Source organism: Protopterus annectens, chromosome 8.part1 (assembly GCF_019279795.1).
Source record: "Protopterus annectens isolate FY-2018-M chromosome 8.part1, PAN1.0, whole genome shotgun sequence".
NCBI lineage: Eukaryota > Metazoa > Chordata > Ceratodontiformes > Protopteridae > Protopterus > Protopterus annectens.
Genome location: NC_056742.1, coordinates 389,090,072 through 389,115,698, shown reverse-complemented (window position 1 = coordinate 389,115,698; position 25,627 = coordinate 389,090,072). Strand labels below are relative to the sequence as shown.

The following is a 25,627-nucleotide window of genomic DNA, read 5'->3' as shown; positions in this document are numbered from 1 at the left end:
CCTCCATGTGGGAGGAATAAAGACACCTTGATGAAGTTTCAACTAGTTTACTCAGTTAAGTAGGTAGATGGAACCTACAAGAACACTTGTCCTTCTACCTACATAACTAAACTACTTGAAACTTCAACAAAACATCTTTATTCCTCCCACAGGGAAGGTATCAGTGAAAGAGTTTCCTAGATCTGCTAGCTAAAGTGATTTTTTATTGGGACTAATCCTTTGTACTCTGTTAAAGCTGCATGCAAATCATTTGCTGCATTTTATAAGAACTACAATTGTTCCAGCCTTAAGTATTGAAAATGTTCCATCTACAGATGGATCTGCCTTTGAATCTTAAATTCCACCCTACTCTTATTATTTAAGGCCTCCTGTCCCTCAGTCCAGCTATCATTCCTGTATGTTCCCTAGGCAGCATTTTTATGGCTTCATTTCTTTCTTTCTGTTTTAACAACTCGGCCTACTGTTATTTCTACCTTCCTTACTATTTACTGTGTCGTAGCCCTTCACCTGAGAATAGCAGAGCTCTGTGGTCTGATATATTAGTGTTTGTCAATTCTACCCTGTAATGTGCAAAAGCAGAGATGACAAAAACGTAGTTGTGATATCCCATCTAATGTAAGTGAAATAATCAGTTCATTTTTCTCTTAACCAATTTGTATTAGGTTCATAGGTTCGTACTAGGCTATCTGCCCTAGGGCATTTATAAGCCTAGCCAGTGTGTGTGTGGCTTTCACCACCCCTTAGGATGAGAATACTACGCCTTTTTAGGGTTTAGTTTACTGTGCCTCTGTCTAGTAGTGACACAGAGATGACCCCCAGGGTAAACCTATGATCTCCCATCCACTCGTCAAGATTTCTCTTGAATAGAGTTAGTGAGGGGCTCTGCCTAACATGGATTTGGATTCTGTTCCAGAGTGTAGGGAGCCTCTGGGTTATGAATCTGTCCCTCCAGCACGTCCTATTTATTTCTGTGTTGAGGCTTAAGTCTCTTGCTCTCGTGGCTCTGATGGATTTGGATTTTCTGAGGTGGAGCATGTCCATTAATTCCGGATTGGACATGGCCTTGTACGTCAGGCACAGATCACCTCTGAGAAGGCGGTATGCGACTGAATAGAGCTGGAGTTTTTCAGTCGGGCAGCATATGACATATGTTTAAGACCCTTTATCCTCTTGGTGAGGAACTTTTGGGGTCTTTCCAACTGCTGCAGGTGTCTGGTAAGATACATCCCAAATGGGGCATTGTACTCAATCATTGGCCTGATAAGAGATGAGTACAGGGGCACAATGACCTCTCTTGATCTAGATGTGAAACCCTTCATGATAAGGTGGGCAATATAGAAGGTCTTCCTAACCACTTTGGCAATGTGAGTGTCAAATGAGAGGTTACTGTCAACCTGGGTCCCTAGGTCCCTGATTACCTCTTCCGTACTTAATGGATTACCACCTATGTGGTAATTTGTGGGCACCTTGTTTTTCCCAAAGGGTATGACTATACATTTTTTGGCATTCAGCTTAAGGCCATGGCTCTGGCACCAATTATCTGTTTCTATGAGGCCTCTCTGAAGGATGTTTGTGTCCGCTGGAGTATCAATTATGGCGCCCAATTTGCAGTCATCTGCGAACTTTGTCAGCCACAATCCTCCTATGTTTGCCTGTACCTCGGAAAAATAAATGCCAAACAAGAGGGGTCCCAGGACTGAGCCCTGTGGGACACCGCTTGTGACTGGCTTAGAGTCTGACATAGCTCCAGCAACTCTGACCCTGTGGGTTCTGTCCTTGAGCCAATTTGCAACCCATCTTATGACATATGGGTTTACATTTAAGATGGTGAGTTTGTCTATGATGCCCGAGTGGGGTATTGTGTCAAAGGCTTTTGCAAGGTCAAGGTAGGCTGTGTGAACTGCCTTACCCTCATCAATGGCCTTAGTGACTGTTTCAAAAAAGTCGACCAAGTTCAAAAGGCAGGATCTGCCCTTGACAAAGCCAAATTGGGTAGGATCCAATGTCTGTAGGTCCCCAATGTCTTTGTTTATGAGTTCCATAATGATCCTCTCCATAGCTTTGCAGACCAGGCTCGTCAAGCTTATGGGGCGGTAATTTCCAGGGTCCGTAGAAGCACCGCCTTTGTGAAGTGGGACCACTGTTGCCGTATGCCATTCTTTGGGTACGTATCCTGTAGTAAGGCTAAGATTAAACAGCAGCCTTATGTGTGGGTTTAGTTCCTCTTCGAGTTCATGTAGTACACAGCCCGGGACACCGTCCGGTCCCATTGATGCTGTGTTTTTAGCTTTAGAGAGGGCGGCTCTCACCTGGGCATCTGAGATGTTAGGGAGGCTACACTCAGCTGGGATAGTTATTTCTCCTTTTGGGGGGGGGAGGAGAATTTGCACTGAACCTGTCTGCCAGAATGTTGGCAATGTCAGTGGGTTCAGTGTATTTTGTGTCATTTTGGACTAACTCTGAGCATATCTGGGAGTTTCCACCCAGGTTTCTAACATAGCTAAAGAAGGCCTTGTGATTGTCTTTTGTGTCTTTTGCGATTTTTCTCTCAAAGTTGGCCTTGGATGATTTTATGAGTGATCATAGTTTTTTGCTAGTACTGATCAGAGATGCCTTCCCTTTTAGGGATTTTGCTCTGTCATGTAGTAGCTTCCTCCTCCTGTTGTAAAGTTTGTTTATGGCTGGGTTCCACCAGACAGGGCGCCTGCCTTTGGGGGAATGGGTCTTGGTTTTATTTGGGATTGCATGATCCATGCATTCTTGAAGGTGCCCGTAGAAGGCATTTGCAAAGGATTCAGCAGTGTGGGTTGTGGTTTCCACTGGCCCAGGGGCCTTGAAGGATACCACTTCAGTCTTAAGAAGTGTGAAGTTGGCTTTTGAGAAGTTCTTCACTGTGGTCTTTTGTGCAGGGGGTGGGGGGGGGTGGGATGTGGATTTCCAGTGAGATTAATTTATGGTCTGATCTTACCAAAGAGGGATATACTTCCGGTGTGGAGCATTTTGTCCCCATGTTTGTGATGATCAGGTCTAGTATATTGTCTCCTCTTGTGGGAATGGTGACTAGTTGTTCCATTGCATTTGAGTTTATGAATTCTAGGAACCTTTGGGCTAGGGTGTTGGGGCTTGAGTAATGTTCCCAGTCTATGTTTGGGTAGTTGAAGTCTCCCAATATGATGGTATTTGGAGAGACATTCATACTCTCCAGTGTCTTCAGGAAGGCTGTGTGGGGTTCCTGAGTTTGAGAGGGTGGTGTAGCATGCTACAAACTGTAAGGCAGTTTTGCCTATGGTTAGTTGCACCTGGATGGTCTCCGATGCTTCGTGCGTTGCCACTAACCTGGAGGTGTGGGTATCTTTGATGAATATGGATACTCCCCCTCCTTTTGTGGTTCGGTCCAAGTTTTGGGGCCGGAAAGCATGATATGAGGTAAAAGCTGATAGTGCTGGGGTGCTCTCAGGAGCCTTGAACCAGGTTTCAGTCACTGCACAGACATCGATGTTCTCCATACTGAGGAGGGCTTGAGGCGTGCATCTTGAGGTTTAGACTTCTGGCATTGAGCAGCATTACCCTTAGTTTTTTTCCACTTGTGTTTTCTAGGGAGGTAGGTTTGTCATTTGAGCCTTGCCTAAAAAGGCACTATGGGGGTGGCAAGAGCCTTGGCCAATATCCGGAAGCCCAGGGTGACAGGTGCAAGCCATCCCTTGCAAAGCAGCGTGGCTTGTCAAGCATGTCATCCCAAGCAGACAGACATTGGATCCCCTTAGAATGACACCAGTAATTAAGCCAGTTGTTAAAACTGATCATTTTGTCTTTGTACTGTGGCATCATTCTTGGTGAGGGTAAGATGCTGCTCAGGGTCAGGGTCATACCGGCCTGGGCTACATAATCAGAGAGCTCCTCTATGTCTCTTTTCATGTAGTCCAGGGAGGTACGTCTCAGGTCGTTCACACCGGCATGTACAATGACTGAGTCATATTTGTACTTGCTGTGGAGTGTCCTGAGTGCTTGTGTTATGTGGCGGATTCTAGCTCCCGACAGGCAGCTTACTGTGACCTTTTCCTTGTTCAGTCTGGTGAGCGGGATGTCAGTGTGTCTGACTATGGAGTCACCTATTAAAAGTGTGTCTGGCATGTTGTTTGGCCTTAAGGGCTGTGACTGTTTAGCACACTGACTTTGTGAACTATGTGTTGCATGTGCTATGTCTTGAGGTGGCGGGGATTCTCGGCTGGAGCGCCTTCTGTGTGGAGTCTGCATGTTCTCCTATTAGTAGCTTTCTTAACTGCCTAACATGTGTAGACTCTTTCTTCCTGCCTTTGTCTCCTAGATGACTAGCAGACAAGATCCTTAATTACCCAAGTGCTTTCTTATTTTCTTAAAGAACTTCCTTCCCTCTTTCTCATGTGTTGCACTTCCTGGTTCACTCACTACTGTACATAGATTCTTCATTTTGCTTTTTGTGAAGAAAGTTCCACCTGAACATTTCTGCTAGTCATTTCACTCTTCCGTCCGAAGCCGCAGTGGTGCAGCGGTAGCATTGTTGCCTCACAGCAAGAGGTTATCCCGTTTGATTCTCGGCTGGAGCGCCTTCTGTTTGGAGTCTGCATGTCCTCCCCATGGTCAAGTGGTGTTCGAAAGACATGCGTAGAATGGGCGTGCCTTTGCTGAAGGTTGGCCTTGAGCTGGCACCTTGGCACCCATAAAAAATCTACTGCCAATCATTAGCGGACCGGAGTTCCACTGTGGTGACCCCTAACCGGGAAAAGCCGGAAGAAGAAGTTTCACTCTTCCATCCCATTGCCACCTTCTGCCTTTTTAGTTTATGTATGCAGTTTGCTTCTTGAAGACATACCAAATCTGCTCTGTAACTGTTTTATCATTCCAAGAATAACCGTGTTCACATTCTATTCTTAAAACTGTTGATATTAAGTGGTGGACCCTCATTAAGGTTATATTTTAACTAGCTGTCTCTTTCCTATGTACTTTCCACAGTAGAAGTTTCACATTGTGATGACTCTCTTTCTTATTCACTTTGTAATATACACTTAGCATCCTTCACTGCCAGTTCCATTTTATCTACACTCTTTACTTTCTCTGCTTTAGTAGGTGCCTCAAATTCCTCAGATTTTAAGTCTAAGGTTTATTCGATAGTCTCATCCACTCCTGTGTTTGTTCTTCCCTGTCAGTTCCAGTATCTTCTGACTGTGGAACATTTTCTACATCTCTCACAGCGTTCTCTTTCATGGCACAGTCAAACTAACATTTTGTGTATAACTCCATTTGAAACACTTCATACCACATTGGTGTTGTGCATGCCTGCTGCTTCTATTCAGACTTTTTACATCTTCTTTTCCTACATTTGGCAAATAGGTGTCCAAATCTCTAAAGTAATTACAGATGTTTGGTTTTCTGAAGATATAACCAATCCTCTTACATTCAGTCAGACGAATAATATTTGGAACATTTTCAACTTGTCTTTTTTTTAAGTCTACCATAGCTCAAGTTCATACTTTAAACATTTTTTTTATTCAACACTTCACCATATCTGCTTAATGATTTAACAGTTATTGTTTGGTATGCCTTTCTTCAAGAATGTTCAATTTAAATTGCAGCAATGTTTTCCTTTTTCTTAGTGACACAAAGTCCTACAATATGTACTTAATCCACGGCTTTTCCTTTTTTCTTTTCTCAGACCGTTATAGTGTAATACAAATTGCAAACCTTCAAAAAGATGCACCCAAAAGCTTTTCTTTGCCAGTATATAGTAATAAAGTTAACTGTTGCACCTTTACGCCAAGTAGCTCACAAACTATATTTTGTCTAGCTGTTTATATCAGGTCCCCAAAGGTTCCTGCTCATCTGCATTTATCATTTCGACAGCAGCAACTTCATAGGATCATAAGATCATAGGAGGTTACTAGGCTATTGGATCTAAGGCCTCTACAAGCCTAGCCATGTTATACCCTTGTTCTCTTATGGTACAAGATGTTTTATGGTCTGTGTTTGTGCACGAATCTAAGATCAGCAACAGCTGCCCCAGTCTAACAGGCCAGAGGTGAAACCTTGGTGTAAATTTACAGTTTCTCATCCAAATGTCCAGTTACGTTTAAATAGGGTCACTGAGGAGCACTGTTTTACATAAATTGGAAATTTGTTCTGGTGGATTGGCAGCCTCTAGGAGACATATCTGTCTCTCCAGCATGTCATGTTAATATCTCAGGCTGGGTTTAGATCTCTAGAGTAAGCAAATCTTGTCCCGTTGGATTTGCAGATGTGCAACAGCTTCATCAAGGCAGAGATTGCTCTGTAGACCAGGCACAAGTTGCCTCTAAGCAGTCTATACGATACTGAGTAAAGTGATAGGGCCTTCAGTTTGTCCATGTAGGTCATGTGTTGTAGGCCTTAAATTGTTTTGGTGAGACACCTCCGAGGTCTCTGCAGATGCTGCAGATGTCTGGTGAGGTACCTACCGAAGGGAGCATTGTACTCAATTATTGGTCTGATGAGAGCCAAATACGGGGGAGTTATAACCTGCTTAGCTTTGGATGCAACACCCTTGTTTATGAGGTGTGCAAAATAGAAGGACTTCCTTACTACTGTGGGCATCTGATTATCAAAATTAAAGCTACCATCAACTTGCATTCCTAAATTTCTCATCATTGGGTTTGAACTTAAGGGGATATTATTAATGTTGTAATTAGTAGGGATTTCTCCTTTGCCAAAGGGGATAATAATACATTTTTTTGTGTTTAGTTTAAGGCAGTGGCTTTGACACCAATCATTTGTCTGTGTAAGCCTTTTTTGTAGTATGTTAACTTCTTTGGGGGATTCGATGATTGCACCCAGTTTGCAGTAATCAGCAAACTTGGTAGGCCATAGGCCATCTATTTTTGCCTGGACTTCTAAAAAAATAGATACCAAACAGTAGGGGGCCTAGCATAGATCCTTGTGGAACAACACTGGTAACAGGTCAGCTAGTAGAGGTGGCATCCACAATTTTGACTGTATGTATTGTGTTTGTTAGCCAGTTGGCAACCCATCTAGTGACGTAAGGGTTAATCCCCATCTGTGTGAGTTTCTCAATGATGTGTGAGTGAGGGATTGTATTAAAGGCCTTGGCTAGGTCAAGGTAGGCAGTGTGAACTGTTTTGCCTTCATCCAGGGCCTTGATGACATTCTCAAAGAAGTCCACCCTTATCAAAGCCGACCTGGGTCAGGTCAAGAGTTTGAAGGCCACCTATATCTTGTTGATAAGGTCCATTATGATTCTCTTTATGGCCTTGCAGATAAAGCTGGTTAGGCTTATGGGACTATAGTTCCCAGGGATGGTTGAGGGGACCCCCTTTGTGCAAGGGGATTATGGTTGCTGTTTTCTACTCTGCTACAACAAAGCCAGTGCTTAGATTGAGAATGAAGAGGGTGCTCGGTGATTCCACTTACTCCTGTTTTGCACCATTTAATAAGCATCCATTTAATAAGCATCCTGGGATATCATTCAGTCCCATAGAGGCTGTATTTTTGGCCTTGGAGAATATGGCTATGACCTGCTCTGTGGCGATACTAGGCAGAAGACCATACCTCTCAACTGTCCAGACTTTCGAAGAATTTCCAGATTTTGGCCTCATATTTTTGGTCTGTTTCTCATAAAATAGTGTTTTTTTTTCTGAGAAATTACTGGCAAATTATTGTGGACAAGTCAGAAAATAATGGCAGACATTTGAGTTTCAGACTTGATATCCTTCAAAAAATTCATGCTAATGCAAAACCTGTTATTCTATCAACTTTCTAAGCTTGTAAGAGCAATATTTAAAAAGCATCAATATTTTGGGGGCTTTGATCCTCCATTATTTGTGGCTTTGTCCACATTTCTTACTCTAAGAGGTTAAGAGGTATGCAGAAGACCTGAGGCAGGTAAGTTATGGGGTATGATTGGTGGGGACAGGGCAGTGAAGTTTTCGTCAAACCTGTCCACTAGCAGGTTGGCGATGTCCTCAGGTTCAGTATAAGTGGTACCATCCACAGCTAGTGTGGCATAAAGCTGGACCTTCCCTTTTAAATTTCAGATGTAGGTAAAGAAGATTTTGTGATTTTCCTTAGCTACTGATACTAATTTAGTTTCATAATTAGCTTTAGAGGACTTTGCAAGATGTCTAATTGCTTGTTTATGCTTTGGAGGGAGTTCTTCCTTTGCTGGGACCATTCCCTCCTGTTTTTGACAGCAGTTTCTTTCTGTTATTGTATAACCTATTTATGTTTGATGTCCACTGAGTGGCTCATTTTTTTTTGTGAGGATCTTGATTTGATCCGTTCTGGTAAAGCTGATTCTATACGTTCATATAGGTGTTTATACAGGATATTTGTGTACACCTCAGTGTAAGGGAGTCATACTGTTTAACCAGTCAATATGTGTATTTATCTTTAAGGAAGATGGATACTCCTTCTTCCTTGTTCTTTTCATATTCATATTTGTGGAAACTAGGCAAAGAGAGATGGAAACGAAGTTTAAGGAGGAGCAGCATCTGTTAAACTCAATGACCTGTACTGTGCCATACCTACCTATGATGCGAAGTTACAACGCATCAAATGTAAAAAAAATGCAGAGGGATTACTATGATTTTCTGAAAGGAAATATTTTTATATGGCCAAAGGAAACCAACACTACTCGACCAAGTATTCAATATACTGCCAGGAGATGTATGCGTTCCACCTTATCTCTAGAGGAAGGAGGTGATGAGAGGAAGCCACAGACCTCCCACTCCACCATTACGTCACACAAGATTGCAGTTACACCATGTAATGAAGAGGGTGAAACCAGTTTACGAGCAGTTAGGGCCTAGTACAGGTAAGTGTCTTAGTGATTTAATTATACAGTTAAGATTGTTTGGGAGAAATCTTGAATTAAAGAAAATGTTTGGTAGTAATGAAAGTATGCAAAGCACTGAACCCAGACAACCTAGTATGTTTAACCCTCCCCTGAGTCCAGCAATTGAGACTTTTCTCAAAACTTGTGAGGTAGACATAATGAGATTTTTAATAGTAAGCAGAGACATGTTTTTTTATAACCTGAATAAGGGACATTAGCAGGCATTGCAATCACTAATAGCTAATAATGACATCAACATCAAGCCAGCTAATAAGGGAGGGGCAGTGGTTGTGATGAACACTGATTTTTACAGTAATAAGGTTTTAGAGATGCTCAGTGATGTCACTATATATCAGCGTTTGTCACCCTTAGAAGTAACAATGGTAATTAACAGAGTTAAGGGCAATTTTTTTAATTTTTAAGTGCAATAACCAGATTACAGGAGATATTTTTTAATTCTTGTGGGTATAATACCCCATGATTTCAATTTTTAAAGCCTATCCCAAAATACACAAAGATCTTCAAGACCCACCCCTATGCCCCATTGTCTCCGGTAGAGGGTGGGTCACAGAGCATGCCTCAATCTGGATAGAGTCTAAACTTCAGGGCTGCTTGAGTAAAGTACCTAGAGTTTTAAAAGATACAATGAATTTCTTGCAGTCTCTATACTCATATTTCAGTTTAGTGACTGATAGCAGTAGATATTTATTTGTGATATTAGATATAAACAGTTTGTTTACAGTCATTTCCAAAGAATATGGTTTAACAGCAATTGAAATAATTTTGAGTAATGACAAGGATTTAACATCTATTGAAGTTAATAGGATTATTATGTTATTAAATTGTGTCTTAAGCAACAATGTATTTATGTTTGCTGATGGTATTTATCGCCAGAACAGGGGGGTAGCCATGGGGACCACATTTGCGAATTTGTATGCCAACCTTGTGTTGGCATACTGGGAAGATCAAGCCATATTCAATAATAACACCTCTAGGTGGAAGAAACAACTGAAATTTTAATCACGCTTTGTAAATTACGTATTTTTGCTATGGGAGGGCACTAGTAATGATCTATATGATTTTGTAGCCTATTTGGAAACCATGACTGATTTTTTGAATTTCAAGGTGACATATTCTGATAGGAACATAGATTTTCTAGATGTTCATTTAACTAAAATGGTGATGACAAGATTGAAAGAATGTTATATAGGAAGGATTGTTGGTGTAACACACTTTTACCATATGATAGTATGCACCCTAGATATGTGTTTGACAATATAACTAGAGGACATTTTTATAGAACATCAAGAGTATGCACTAATGAAGCGTGCTTTAAACAGAAATCACTTCAGTTAATGAGTAATTTCCATGACAGAGGCTATAAGGTCGACAAAACAGATCAAGCTTTTCAAGAGTGTGTTAGAAAAAGACCAACTAAAGCTATGCCATGATTTTCTAGTGGTACCACCAATTGTATGGCCAATAAAAGTACATTAGGACAACCGCTAAGAGTAACCTTGAAATATAGCAATAATATAGGTGGTATTTGTGATACCATTAGAAAAAACTGAAGCATTCTACATGCAGATGATAGACTGAAGGAAATAATTACACAAGAACCACTAGTTTGTTTTAAGTGTAATAAGAATCTAAAATATCTGTTATGTAATGAGAGACCCAAGCAAGATACGCTTAACACAAAGCGTCAGGATACTTTTCCATGCAGACACTGCAAGGCTGTCAATATATTAGGAAGAACAATTTATTTACTCATCCTTTTACTAATAAACAATATTCTTTGGCATCATATGCAGACTGTCATACTACTGATGTTATACATTTAGCCCAGTGTAAGGACTGCCATTCATTCTATGTGGGCAAAACTAATTGTAAGTTAAAAAATAGAATACTGCAACATCTATCAGCAATACGTACAAGTAACATCCACAAAGCTTTATACCAGCATATAAATAAACTCAATGGGCATATTTTTGACTTTATGGTGTTACAAACAGTTAAACTATCCAGGAGAGGAGGCGATATAGGCAATGTAACAGAGTGTTATGAAAGTAAATGGATAATAGAAATGAGAGCAGATAGATCCCCAGGGATGAATGGGGTTATTCCCATTAAACCCACCCTCAAAGGAGGAGGGTCCAATACTGATTCTGATTAGTTACTGTGTATTTTAAAAGTTGTTTCAATGTATTGTGAGTTGTCTGAAGAAGGGTTTCTCACCTGAAAGCGCTTACTTTGTCTGTTTTAATAAATGGCTGGTGCTTTTACAACGTGCTGGTTTGAATTCTTCTTTTTACTTCATTATATTCATTTTGTGGTCTGAACGTGTGGAAGGCTTTATAGTCCTGCATGGCTGGGTACTGTCTTAGGCCTTGAGCCATGTTTCTGTGACTGTGTAGACAATCCATCAGCATCTTCCAGGGTGAGAAGTGTTTCAAGTGAGTGCAGTTTCTGATTTAGACTCTTAGCATTAAGCAGCATAACCCTGAGTTTTTTCTGGAGGATATTTTTATGTTGGGAATTTTGTTCTGGTGACATTGCCTGAAACAGGCACTGTGGGGGCAGCAAGTACCTTTGCCAGCAACCTAAAGCCTAGAGGCAACAGGTGAAGACCATCTCTGGCAAAGCAGCATTGTCTGGCAACCATATCATCCCAAGCTGTCAGGTACCAGATCCCCCTGGATTGACACCAAAAGCTAAACCAATTGTTGAAGTCAATCATTTTTTGTTTGTATTGTGGCATCATCCTGGGTGAGGGAAGAATGCTGCTTAGGGCTAAGGACATACCTACCTGGGACACATAATCTGAAAGCTCCATCATGTCTCTCTTCATATAGTTTAGTGAAGTACATCTTACATCATTCACTCTAACATAAACTATGACAGAGTCAAAACAGTACTTGTTGTTGAGAGTTTGTGTATGATTTGGCAGATCCTGGCACCAAACAGGCAGCTGACCATGACCTTCTTCTTGTCCAGCCTAGTGAGGGGGACATCTGTGTGTCTCGTTATGGAGTCGCCTATGACCAAGAAATTTGTTTTAGGTATGTTTTGCCTTAGAGCTTATTGGGTGAGACACTGATGCATGTGTTGCTATGTGTAGTGGGTGCTGTTGGGACTGTATTATATGCAGAAAGCTTGCTCTTGGGAGGTTTCTGCTCTTTTGGTATATTTCTACTGAGTACCTCTGCATATGTGGGTTTATGTGTTGTGTGCTTAGTATGTGTGGAAAGTGAAGTATGGGTGCTAACAACCTGCTTGGTATTCATTTTGTTGTTACGTGAGAGAGAGCAATAATTCCAGATTTACAGTACAGATACATCTCTCACATATTGTATTTGTTTGTTTTAGGAATAGTAGGTTGTCTGTATACATGAGGCAATTGCTACATTGCCTCAGGGTGCCCATGTCATTCAGGCTGGCTGGAGAAATGATGGGAAACTGATCTTCTATTATGTCATGTGTATTCTGTAATAAGTGGTAGTGGGTAGACTAGATGGACTAGGTTCTGCTGTAGAACTGGTAAAATCACCTAATCTATGGGAGGTTTAGCAGTAGAAACCTGTGCCAGCACCTCAGAAAGAGCAGCTGGGTTGCTCTCTGGGCAGCAGTGCACAACTGCATTGAGTGCTGAGAAGCAGGGATGCTTGGGAGGATTACCTAGCAGTTATATAGAGAATATTTAACTTTTTTAGCATTTGCATCTATACACAGCAGTGCTAACCCCCACTGCATACTGCACAGCTACACACAAACACTGTGTTTAAATATCAGTAAAGTAAAACAGTTTTCAAACAATCCAACCAATAGGAAAACCCAAGACTGAGCCTTGTTCCAATAATTCCCAACTCGGGTGAGTACCTGACCACATTCTTCTGTCACAAGGGCGCAGAAGGGCCCTCTTAATGTAAGATGGCTGGATTTAGTGCTCAGAAAATGCCGAACAGTCTAGATTCACCAAGTCTGAATCTAGCCTGTGCTATAAATTGTTCAAGTACTGTAAATAGGCAGTGCAGAAAACACAGTCACAAACAATAAAAACAGTTTAAACTAGGCATCAAAACAGCTGCAAACAGTAAGTGTAAACAAGGTTATACAAATACTTATTTTTCAGTAGAATTCACAGGATGCCTTGGATTTCATTCAGACTGACTTAAGCTTTCTGGCTAAGGAATGAGCCTTGTACCAACAATCCTTAACTCAGATGGTTCCTTGACTACACTCTACTGCCACAAGAGTGCAGGAGTGTCCTTTTAATGTAAGATGGCTTGTTTAGTGCTTAGATAATGCCAAGCAGTCTAGACTCAGCAAGTCTGAAGCTAGCCTATGCTATAAATTGGTCAAGTACTGCAGAAAACAGTCACAAACAATAAAAACAGATTAAAGTAGGCGGCAAAACAGTTGCAAACAGCTTAAAAGTGCAAAGAAGGTTGTAAAAAATACTTTCATGTTTGGGTGGTCATAGCATTTTCACATCACTTCTTTCTGTTATATGCCCAGTTAATCCTTTGGAGTTACATCATTAGGCTATTTTTCTTGGAGCTATAGATCCCTTCAAGGTGCCTACTTGATTGTAATCAGTCTCTGGTTATTATTGGCTGAATCTTCCTTTCCTGACAATTAGCACTTTCATTTTTTTTTCTTTTTATGGTGCTACTGCATACAGTACTGCTTGGCCTCTGTGTAGGCCCTAGCTCTTGAGACATCTACAGTAAGACTTCATTAGGTAAGCCAAACACTCCATGGTTCACTATTTCTTTTGTAGAATCCATTTCAGCATATTTCTTTACTACATGCCTTTCACTCTCAGTACTTCTGACACAGTATCTCTCTCTGATCTTCCTGTCTTCCACCAGTTTCCCACAATGCTTTTCCCAGAGAAAAGGCAGGGGAAATTCTTTACTGTCCTGGTCAGATTTCTCCCTTGGCACTGCAAATAACTCCTTAAGTTTCTTTTGAATATAGGCCATAGGCTTAGTGGGACTAAACTAATTAACAAAACTGAATGAAACCAATAAAAATAAAACCAGTTTAAACTTCTGTGGAATTTCATACCACATCAAAGATAAAGCTCCTTTTCTTTAGAAAACGTATGTTACTAACTCCTGTTACACCCTCAGTGTGTAGTTAAATCTGTAATATAACTAAGCAGATTCACAGTTCAAGGTAGAATTAGACAATTAATGTGCAAGAGATGTGGGGAGAATTATCATTCAGCTGCAGAGTTAAGCAAAAAGGTTTATATGGCTTTCGCTTCGACTTGCATCATGCTACAGCAAAGATCTGGGCTACTTAACATTGTAGTCTATGCTGAGACTGTCAATTTTTTGTGTGTTCTTTTGTGAAATGCATTATTTTCAAAATAGTTGCTTCAGAGCAATTTTTCATTTGCATGAGGTGCAGAGATTTAATGCTCATATATTGACTAAGAGGGTTCAGGGGCAAAGCCCCACTTTCCCCTCCAAGAATACAGGATTCAAATTCTGTATCCCACATTTTGTTTATTAGATCAAGAGGAATTAAGAGTCATGGTGCTGTTGATCATAATACAGAGCCAAATATATGAATTTCTGTTTCTTTCTTATAAGCAACATATCTCAACAATGTTTTTTTAATCTACAAGTGATTGCAACACTCTGTTTGATGCACCTGTTCCTGAAAGATAAACACCAAAAAAAATTGAAGCAGAAGCCCTAAAAAGACTTTTTTTTTTGCAAGAGAGGGACCCACACTCCTTAGCTTATTTATACCCACTCCATGCTCACATCACAGTAGATTAGCGTGGAAGAATCACTGAAAAGCATTCTGCTGGCTCACACAATACTGCGTGTTGTGGTGACACTCACCACAATATCACATTTTCAGTCCAAAGCCACTCATCCAACAATGGTGCAACATTATGTAATATAACGCCTTAACCACAGGTCAGATCACGTTACAGCTGGCTTTCTCTTAACATGCAATTATACCATTGAAGATCATGGCATGTAAGTCTTGTTTACATATTTCCTTAAAGTCTTCAGTTCGATTTAAAGAAATTCATTTGTTTCTAAAGAGCACTTCACATTTTTCACAAGGAAGAGGATGTTTACTTACATCTCAGAGGACGTCATCTATAGTGCTAATACATTACTTCCTGCAGTAATTTGAGAACTTCTAAATAAGTTCTACAAGAAAATTCACTGGCTGTGAGAACTAATATTTCATGATGTAGCTACTAGAAAAGGTTGAGGTACTTTATACTTATTAATGTCTGCAGAATGTAATTCCTTTAGCTGTCTATAGTTGTTTACTGAAAAACTTTATTTGAACTCTGACACCAGTTTTAGATAACATCTACAGATGCAAAAAAAAAAAAAAAAAAAAGTACCAATGTTTCTTTTTATTTCCTCATGTTTGGCCCCCATCAGCTTGACAAGCATTTATGACCACCTGTTCGAACCATTCTGGTTAAACCATTAATTTTCCAATCCTGCCCATTTATTTGGAAATGTCATTGCAGGCAGTATAGTGGTAAAAGTATAAAGCACAAAAGCGGGCTTGCTTTTCAGCATAAAAATAAATATAAATAGATTAAATTAAATTATGTCATCTTATTATGTCATCTAGGTAGGTAGGACATAGAGGCAGTGATAGATTTTATTATTCTGGGCTCAATGATCTCTGTCAATATTGACTGCAGCTATGAACTGGGGAAAGTTTTGAGAATACCATGGACTACAGGGAGATCAGATCAGTCAATGCTTAAGAAAATGAAATCAAACTGCTCACTAGAAAGTCATATAGTAAAACAAGAACTTACATACCTTGCCATATAATGTGAAGACAGGACTCACTAGTGAAGATGCTGATGCTGGAAAGAAGAAAGGGATAGCAGAGGCTAATATAGACAGCATTATTGAAGAAATGAATATGAATGTGTAAGAACTTAAAGCAGCAGGCAGACCCGATTGCTAAAGTCCTTATTAACTAAATAACAGCCATAATATCAATAGTGAGAGGCAAGAGTCAGCTGTCTGATATCTGCAGTCTCCAGCTGACAATGATTTTCTTTTTGTGCCCTAGTTCACTAGACTGGTTTATGTTCCAAGCATGTAATGTGGTCAGTGCCAGCCACAATACATCAGAGTCCAGTGGCTTCACAATGGACAAGAAAAAATGAGTGTAGTCCCCTGTACTAATTTTCCATTTCCCCTAATGCAGTGCCCTGTAGTGGAACATTCATACTTCTGCCCTCTGGTATACGAAAGCCAGCTTCTGGACCCTTGGGTTTTACCTCTCTCAGGTAACCCTTCAGGTGTCATATCCACTACTTAAATTCAGTTCATTTGCATTATGATTAGAGCTATTAAACATGTTCAAAAATAACTAACCCTTTAAGTTCACATACTTGCCTCTGTCTGCCCCAGAGAGCATAAATATTGTTTCAGCATGGAGTAACAAGTAATCTGTCCATCCTTCCATCCATCCATCCATTCATTCATTTTCTATACCTATTTTAATTAGTTCAGGACTGCAGGAGGTCTGAGTCTATCCTGGCAAGCAGTGGGTGCAAGACAGGAACCAGCTCCATATGGCAGGCAAGTCCATTGCAGGGCATATTCAGTCATACATCCACACTCAGATATATACCTGAAGTCAGTTTAGTATTCCCTCCTAACATACCAGCTTATTACTGAAATGTGAGAGAAAACTAGAGATGCCCACAAGAAACTCACACGTAGAGCAAGCGGATCCCATAAAGATGCCATTTCTTCTTGCTGTGAACTATAAATCTAAGCAGTGTGGCTCGGTAATGATAAGCTCTATGTTCCCTTTGTAACTAATTAAAAAGAACAGCTCAAACCTTCCAAAAGGAAAATAATCAGGTATTCATACTAGCCATAGATTTGTGTCCTTCCCGCACTGATGGGTAAGGAACTCTGCCCAGCTTCAGCTACTCCCAGTCAACACCAGAAGTCACAGACTACCTTAAGGTTCAGGGTGGCAAAACATATGCTGTTAGTACATATGTTAGCTCGTATCCAGTCACCATGTTGATATGGTTTAAACACATAAGAGCATGTTTTCACAGTGTGCTCATGATGCTGATATGATGTTATCATACAAATGTATGCTAAATGCATAATTCCAACAGGATATTAGTACCACAGGACCTTCTGTGCACACTGAGGGCATAATGGCTACATGGCATGAGCAAAAAGGAGTATTTGCATATGGGAGAGCATTGTGCAAGCAAACTATGTTGGTATACAGTGGTAAAGGTCCGACAATAGCCAAGGTGACCATTGACAGGGATGACAGGCATGGATGGGAATGCCTTAATGGGGTAGGGGAATGCAGGAGGATGCATACAGTGACAATACCTTGAAGGAGTGCTGGCATCAGTATATCTTGCGGGAAAGGTTTTCAGTACACCAAGCCACCAACTGGCTGTAGCCATCGTGAGCGAGTGTGCAAGAGCCATACCTCTCAACCTCTTAGAGCAAGAAATCTGCACAAAGCCATAAATAATGGGGGACAAAGGTCCAAATATAGGGTCACTTTTTAAATATTCCAATTACAAACTAGAAAGTTGATAGAATAACAGGCTTTGCATTAGCATGCATTTTCTGAGGGTATGAAGTCTGAAACTCAAATGTCTGTCATTATTTTTCTGACTTCAATCCCAATCATTTGCCAGAAAACCACAATGTTATGAGAAACAGACCAAAAATAGGAGGCAAAAATCTATACAGTTGAGAGGTATGTGCAGGACTGTGCAGTCTCAGGGAAAGGCTTAGTGGGTCCCTGTGGTGTTGCACGTAGTTTATGTCCCCTGCCCAGAGGGTGGGGTTAGGAGTCTATATTAGAACATCGAAGTCTGAAAACATCAAATGTTCTAATATCGAACCCAAAACAGCGAACGCTGAAAATAGCGAAGCTGCAGAACACCGAATTTTTTCCTAGGGAAGAATTTGTTTGGCCATTTCTTTGGTTTCACTATTTTCAGCACTGTGGTGGAAAGTTACGGGTCGGGTTCAGGTAAGTTTGCGATTGTATGGACGTTAGGGTTAGGGCGCGGGTTAGGTGAGTTAGGGTTAGGGCGCGGGTGAGGTGAGTGTGCGATAGTGACAGACTTTAGGGTTAGGGCGGAGTACGTGAGTTAGGGTTAGGGCAAGGGTCAGGTCAGTGTGCGATAGTGACGGACCTTAGGGTTAGGGTTTGGGTTAAGGTAAGTGAATAGATAGTGTATGTACAGTTTAGTGTAGGGTTAGATGTAGGATTTTAAGTGTATGTGTATGGATTGCTGGTTTTTTTGGTGTGCTTGTGTTGTGTGTGTATTTCTCGGAACAGCAAATTTTTCCCAGAGAAAAAATTTGCTCTTCTGAGCTTTTGATGATATCATATTTCGAGATTCCAAGTTCGAGCTTATGGTGTTCGATGTTTTGGAATTTCGATAATATGATATAGACCCGGGGTTAGACCATAAAAATGCCCTCAGCCCCAGTATGCTGAGAAGGGAACACATAACCCTCATGACTGCTCTGTTTGGCTGTCATCCCAGCAGTATATTGGTGTAATTCTCTAGTACAGGGTAGTGAACTGGCAGAGTCTGATTGGGGATGGTTGATAGTTGGCAGGCATGAGGGCAAAAAGTAAAAAACAAAAAGAAAAAAATGTGACGGGTACATCTGTGCAGTGCATTTGCATAATGTTAAGGTGATGCTAATACATGAGATCATATGCACACGATGCTAATGTCATGTTAGTACATAGGAGTTAAACCTCCTTATTGTAATATGGTGCTAGCATGTGGGTACATGCCTGTACAACATGTGCATAATGCTGGCATGGTGTTGGAATTAGTACCAAGTGTGCACAATACTAAAATTGTGTCAGCACTTCAGGAGCCAATAACGCTATCATGGTGTTGGCGTATGGCAGCATGCACATGGGATTCATAATGTTAGTATATTCATGTATGTCTGCCAGTGTTGACATCTTGCTAGCACATGGTTGCTATTACAAGTTTGTGCCATGCAGTAGTACTGTTATGCTAGATCGTAACTTATGAGTGACACTACACCAATGGTACTGCACAGAGCAAATCAGCATAAATGACTTGCAGGTTTAGTGTTCTGGGATACAGATTAGCTTGTTCCCCTATGCTATATGAGGTTTATTCCTGATTCTTGGTCGATGGGGTCATGTAGTACTGAGATGGCTGCGTGCCATAATATTATGGCAAATAACTTGCTTGCTCCCAGTGGTTCAGAGGCCCTCACTCCACTCTGCATGTTTGTCATTTTCATTTTTTTCTCACTGGTGAGCTTGCAAAGAGGACCTCAGCCTCACCTGTGTCCACTCATTCAACTGGCTCCACCATAGCTGTGGCAAGAAGTGTGAAATACATACCACATGTGGTTCAATAGTGCACTGTGCATACTCTACCATAGCAGCTAGTTGGTAAGACAGATGTCCAAAAATTGTATCTGAAATGACAAGTTTATGTCTAGCTTAGCTAAATACTTCATAACTTTAGTCCTTTGGAGTAAGAGTGGCTCACTTAAGGAGTCCTCCATTTGTTGCACTTTTGTATGGTAGGCATATTAACCCTGATCTGTTTTTTCAGGAAATTTTCATGAATTCTATACCTGGTGTTTTCATATCTGGAGGTACTTGACTGATCTTTTACATGCTTTTCTTTTCTCTGGGGTCTCTGACAGCTTGAACAGAAGAGAGTTAGTGCAGTCCAGAGGTCCTCAGTATTTCAAGTTCATACTCTGTGAGAATGATCAGGTACATAGTGTCAAAATACTGTTTAAACCTTAAGTTATGCTCAGGTGTATGTACTTGAGAATGCAGTATTGGACTTCCCCATTTCTGGCACAATATAATTTGAGAGTAAAGCTCAAAGCAATACATATCTCTGGAGTGCTACATGTAACTACATCCATATCCCTTCATTTACTGCTACTATATACTATAATGCAGTTATTTGAAATACATTTTAAATATTTTAAGTAAGAAAGTTGTTTTAATCTACTGTATTAAAGGTGATGAATCATCTCGGATAGAGAGCAATAGTCATTCTTAGTAGATGGGTTTCCATCTACATGTGAAAGTGTACTTTAAATTTTGTAAACACATATTTTGTCAAGTTTTAATTTTTAATATGTAGACAATAGCTATTTGTAGCTTGTAGTTATTTCTAAAGAGGAGTTTGCCTGGTTGCAACAGCCAATGTTGTGTGCATTTGGTAAGGCTATTATGTAATTTTTTAAACACTTTTATTATCTTGAAATTACAAAACTTCCTGTCATGTTATACTGGCTGCAAGTTCAATTTATTTATTTTTAGGAAGTCATAGTAATCCCGTCTGACAGTTTAAAGGTCTGCAATCTACTTGGCTAGCTTGAACCTCTTCTCATAATTAAAATTATATATTAACCCAAAGAGGAAGTGCAATTTTACCACCTGGGATTTAAGAATCTCTAAGAACTTAAAATAACATATCAAGGTGCACTCTATAGGACACTATTCCAACTTCAGCATGTAATTAAGTAACAACAGACAATATATCATATGGAATGTTGTCCTGACACCTGTCTGCCATGATTTGTTCACCGGATCAGCAATGATTCCATCTGTCATTATACAAAGATGCAGTTTCCTTTTTATTGTTCTAAAATAAGGGGATAGAACTGAGCTTCTTGTTTTCAACAGTTCTTTGTTTTAAGGTTGGTTTGTTACATGAAGGCAGTGACTCTTAGCTTTATTAAGAGTGAGTTGCATTCAAACCATAGAAAGGTTTTTGTGTTTTCACTGGGTAAGGTGCATCGGTAGTGTTGCCTCACAGCAAGAGGTTCTCCCGTTCGATTCTCGGCTTGGGTTGGGAGTGCCTTCTGTGTGGAGTCTGTATGTCCTCCCCGCGGTCGAGTTGGCGTTCGAAAGACATGTGTTGAATGGGCATGCGTTCGTTGAAGGTTGGGCATCGGGCTGGCAACTCAATACCATAAAAAACAACTGACAATCATTAGCGGACCGGAGCTCTGCTGTGGCAACCCCTAACCGGGAAAAGCTGAAAGACAAACAACAACAACAGCAACAACTGGGTAATACGAAGGAAAAAATATGCTGCTCCTCCTGTGAGAAGAAAAGGCATACTTAGCACTGTATATCAAGACTAACATAAATTTCCGATGAGTGAATGAACAGTTATTTACCCATTGTTAAAGAAATAAATTCCCAGTCTCACTCACACATGCAAACGTGTGCATATGTAAGGATTAGACTCACACAAGGCAATATAATACTTCATGACTAATGTGAACCTCAATAAATATATTTTTGATGGTTCTTTTGTATGTTATCTGGTGTAATACTGCCTCACAGGAAATCATAGAAGCTGCCTTGCTGTATATTCATTGTGTACCACTATGTGTGTGCACATTTGCTGTGTGCTGCTGTACATGTGTGCACAATCACTGTGTGCCACTGTACATGTGTGCACATTCACTGTGTGCTACTGTATCTGTGTGCACATTCACTGTGTGCTACTGTATGTGTGTGCACATTCGCTGTGTGCCGCTGTACGTGTGCACAATCACTGCGTGCCACTGTACATGTGTGCACGCTCACTGTGTGCCACTGTACATGTGCACATTCACTGTGTGGTACTGTATGTGTGCACAATCATTGCATGCCACTATACATGTGCACATTCACTGTGTGCTACTGTATGTGTGTGCACATTCACTGTGTGCCAATGTACGTGTGCACATTCACTGTGTGCTACTGTATGTGTGTGTGTACATTCACTGTGTGCTACTGTATGTGTGTGTACATTCACTGTGTGCTACTGTATGTGTGTGCACATTTACTATTTTAAGGATGTTCTGCTGAGCTAGCATTTTATAAAGCCCTGTCAGAGCAGAAGAGTGCTGACATTTTATGATGGGCACTCAGTAGATTCTTACTAACTGTGACCACTACTAAAGTTTTCTTGTTTTAATTCCTTATCAGTGTTGGACACATTTTTTTGGGGGGTAATTCCAGTTGTTCAGGATTTGAAAACTAATGTGGAAAGTGACCTAACTTTTGACCAACATATGTCTATTGTTGTAAGAAAGTCCTTCTATATTGCACAGCTTATAAACAAAGGGTTGTGTCTAGATTTTGGGATGTCATTTTCCCCCTTTACTCAGCTGTCATTAGGCCAGTGATGGAGTATAATGCCTCCTTTTGGTTCATATATCTATCCAGACACATGTAATAACTAGAATGCCCACAGAGATACCTTACTAAAAGGATACAAGGCCTAAACAACATGTCCCACATGGATTGACTCAAAGCCTTCTTGCTATACTTGGTATCCTATAGACTGCTAACAGGTGACCTGTGTCTGGCATACAAGGCATGCTCTGACCCAATACTGATGGATTTACTGCACATGTACACATCAAATGGCATCAGAAATACTTGTGGTAATCTAAACCTCTTCTGCAACATCAACAGAATGGTTTGTCAGGACAGGTATATCTCGCAGATGATATAGCTGCACTCCCCATTCACATAAAAAATCCCTGCCTGCATTTAAGCACAACTTGGGTCTATGGATGGGAAACAGAAAATTTACCCCAGGACTGCCCTCTGTGCTACTAATGGACAAAGGCAGTTCCTAAATACATTATCCCATGCATGGGTCCCCTCAAATTATCTATGGTATAATCCCAGTTATTCTCATTAGGGGTGATATATAATTATTGACCATGGAATGGTTAAGACCGCTCTCTAACCAAATGATAATTCAAGCACAAAAAGGGAAACTGGCTATGCTTAAAATGGCCCACAAGAGCATCTATTCTAGAACTTACCTGTGAACTATGAATCTATGAATTAAATGAGAACCTGCTGAAGAGTTAAAACTGAAATAAGTGTAATGTGTCTTCACCTGGGATTTAAGAATTTCTAAGAACTTAAAATAACATATCAAGGTGCACTCTGTAGGACACTATTCCAACTTCAGCATGTAATTAAGTAACAACAGACAATATATCATATGGAATGTTGTCCTGACACCTGTCTGCCATGATTTGTTCACCTGATCAGCAATGATTCCATCTGTCATTATACAAAGATGCAGTTTCCTTTTTATTGTTATAAAATAAGGGGATAGAACTGAGCTTCTTGTTTTCCCGCCTCTCCTCAACTAGTTTAGACCAGTTTACAGGCATTGCTGTATTCTGGGCTGTGGTGTAGTTCCTGTGTTGTCCATTACCTTACTTGGATAGAAGGACGTTTCTTTGCTCACCAGTGGGAGTGGGGAGCCTTGAGCAGCCTACCTGTCTCTGTAGGAAGTGACCTCAGCACAAGAGCTGTAGTAATTGGTTGTTTTGGACCATTTCTAGCTCTTTTGTAGTTCCCTGTTTAAAATCCGCGTTTGCGTGGCTTTGCGCGTTTGTGCGCATAGCGCAGCGCCGGTTAAACAAGGTTAAACTTCTTCTGTCTCTGCCAAGTCTGCTCTTCAAATTTTCCCTTAAGGAAGATCTACTCTTAGTATAATCAGACTACTCACTATAGTATAAGCCTAGCACTTGTTCTCAAAACTTCTCTACTAAGTAAGCACTCTCGTACTAAGTAAAGCACTACATCCACCTACCACCCCTGTGAATATCCACTTCCCTTAAAGGCACAACACTCCCTTATACTGTTCTGGCATGTCGAGTGGTAGATTACTGACGTCCTCTCCAGTTCAGCTGGTTAATCTGGGTATCTTGAGACAATGCTACAATTGTCTCATGTACACAGACAACCCTCTCCTCCTCCCAACAAACACAAATACATGTGAGAGATGCAACTATATAGCCAAACTGGAGGCTGAACTCTCTCAACTCAGGGCTGGCATGACCAGACATGAGGAAATGGTAACCACGCACACAACAAACCCAGTCCCACATAGACCTACCACAACTGCAAACCAAACACATAAAAACACAAAGACATACTCGGAGGCTCTAATAAAAAACCTACCAAAACAACAGAGGCTCCCAAAGCAGACATCCAAAAATCCACCACCTCAAAACAAAACACATGCAACACATACTTCTATAAATCAGTGTGTCAACCAATCACAGCCCTTAAGGCCAAACACCATGCCTGATACACTAGTAATAGGTGACTCTATAGTCAGACACACTGATGTCCCACTTACCAGGCTGAACAAGGAGAGGGTGACTGTGAGCTGCCTATCGGGAGCTAGGATCCGCCACATAACACATGCACTCAGGTCACTCCAAAGCAAGTACAAATATGACTCCGTCATTGTCCATGCTGGCGTGAATGACCTGAGATGTACCTCCCTGGACTACATGAAAAGAGACATAGAGGAGCTCTCCGATTATGTAGCCCAGGCTGGTATGACCCTGACCCTGAGCAGCATCTTGCCCTCACCAAGAATGATGCCACAATACAAAGACAAGATGATCAGCTTTAATAATTGGCTCAAGTACTGGTGTCATTCTAAGGGGATCCAATGTCTGTCTGCCTGGGATGTCATGTTGGACAAGCCACGCTGCTTCGCAAGGGATGGCTTACACCTGTCACCACTGGGCTTCCGGATATTGGCTAAGGCTCTTGCCACCCCCATAGTGCCTTTTTTAGGCAAGGCTCAAAAGACAAACCCACCTCCTTAGAAAACAAAAATGGAAAAAAATTAAGGGTAATGCTGCTCAACGCCAGAAGTCTAAATCTCAAGATCGACATCTGTGCAGTAACTGAAACCTGGTTCAAGGCTCCTGAGAGCACCCCCAGCACTACCAGGCTATAGCTGGTATTATGCTTTTCAGCCCCAAAACCCCGGCCGAACCACAAAGGGAGGGGGGGAGTGTCCATATTCATCCAGGACACCCACACCTCCAGGTTAGTAGCAACACATGAAGCATCAGAGACCATACAGGTGCAACTAACCATAGGCAAAACTGCTATACAACTGGTAGCATGTTACAGACCACCCTCCCAATCTCGGGAACCCCACTCAGCCTTCCTGAAGACATTGGAGGATATGAATGTATCACAAAATACCATCATACTGGGAGACTTCAACTACCCAAGCATAGATTGGGTACATTATTCTAGCCCTAACACCCTAGCCCAAAGGTTCCTGGAATTCATAAATTCAAATGCACTGGAACAACTAGTTACCTCTCCCACTAGGGGAGATAATATACTAGACCTGATCATCACAAACATGGGGACAAAATGCTCCACACCGGAGGTATACCCCTCACTAGTGAGATCTGACCACAAACTAATCACCCTGGATATACATATCCCACCGACACCCCCAGCACAAAAGACCACAGTGAAAAACTTCTCAAAAGCAGACTTCACTCTTAAGACTGAGATGGTATCCTTTAAGCCCACTGGGCCAGTGGATACCACATCCCACAATGCCGAATCCTTCACAAATGCTTTCTATGGACATCTTCAAGAATGCATGGATCATGCTATCCCAAATAAATCCAAGCCCCTCTCCACCAAAGGCAAGCGTCCTGTCTGGTGGACCTCAGCCATTAACAAATTGTATAACAAAAGAAGGAAGCTACTGCACGTCAGAGCAAAATCCCATAAAGGGAAGACATCTCTGATCAACATTAGCAGAAAACTACGTTCTCTCATAAAAACATCCAAGGCCAACTTTGAGAGAAAAATCGCTAAGGACACTAAAGATAACCACAAAGCCTTCTTCAGGTATGTTAGAAACCT

The 25,627-nt window shown here is 41.0% G+C and overlaps 1 protein-coding gene across 1 annotated transcript in view; it reads left to right on the top strand.

Annotated features, from left to right (window-relative positions):
• Positions 1-25,627, top strand: part of LOC122810373 (mixed lineage kinase domain-like protein) — a gene marked incomplete in the record, with an annotated part of 573,260 nt that overhangs the window by 69,158 nt on the left and 478,475 nt on the right. Inside the window, 1 exon segment of the mRNA XM_044081960.1 lies at positions 8,646-8,839. Coding sequence (XP_043937895.1) covers positions 8,728-8,839 — 112 coding nt within the window.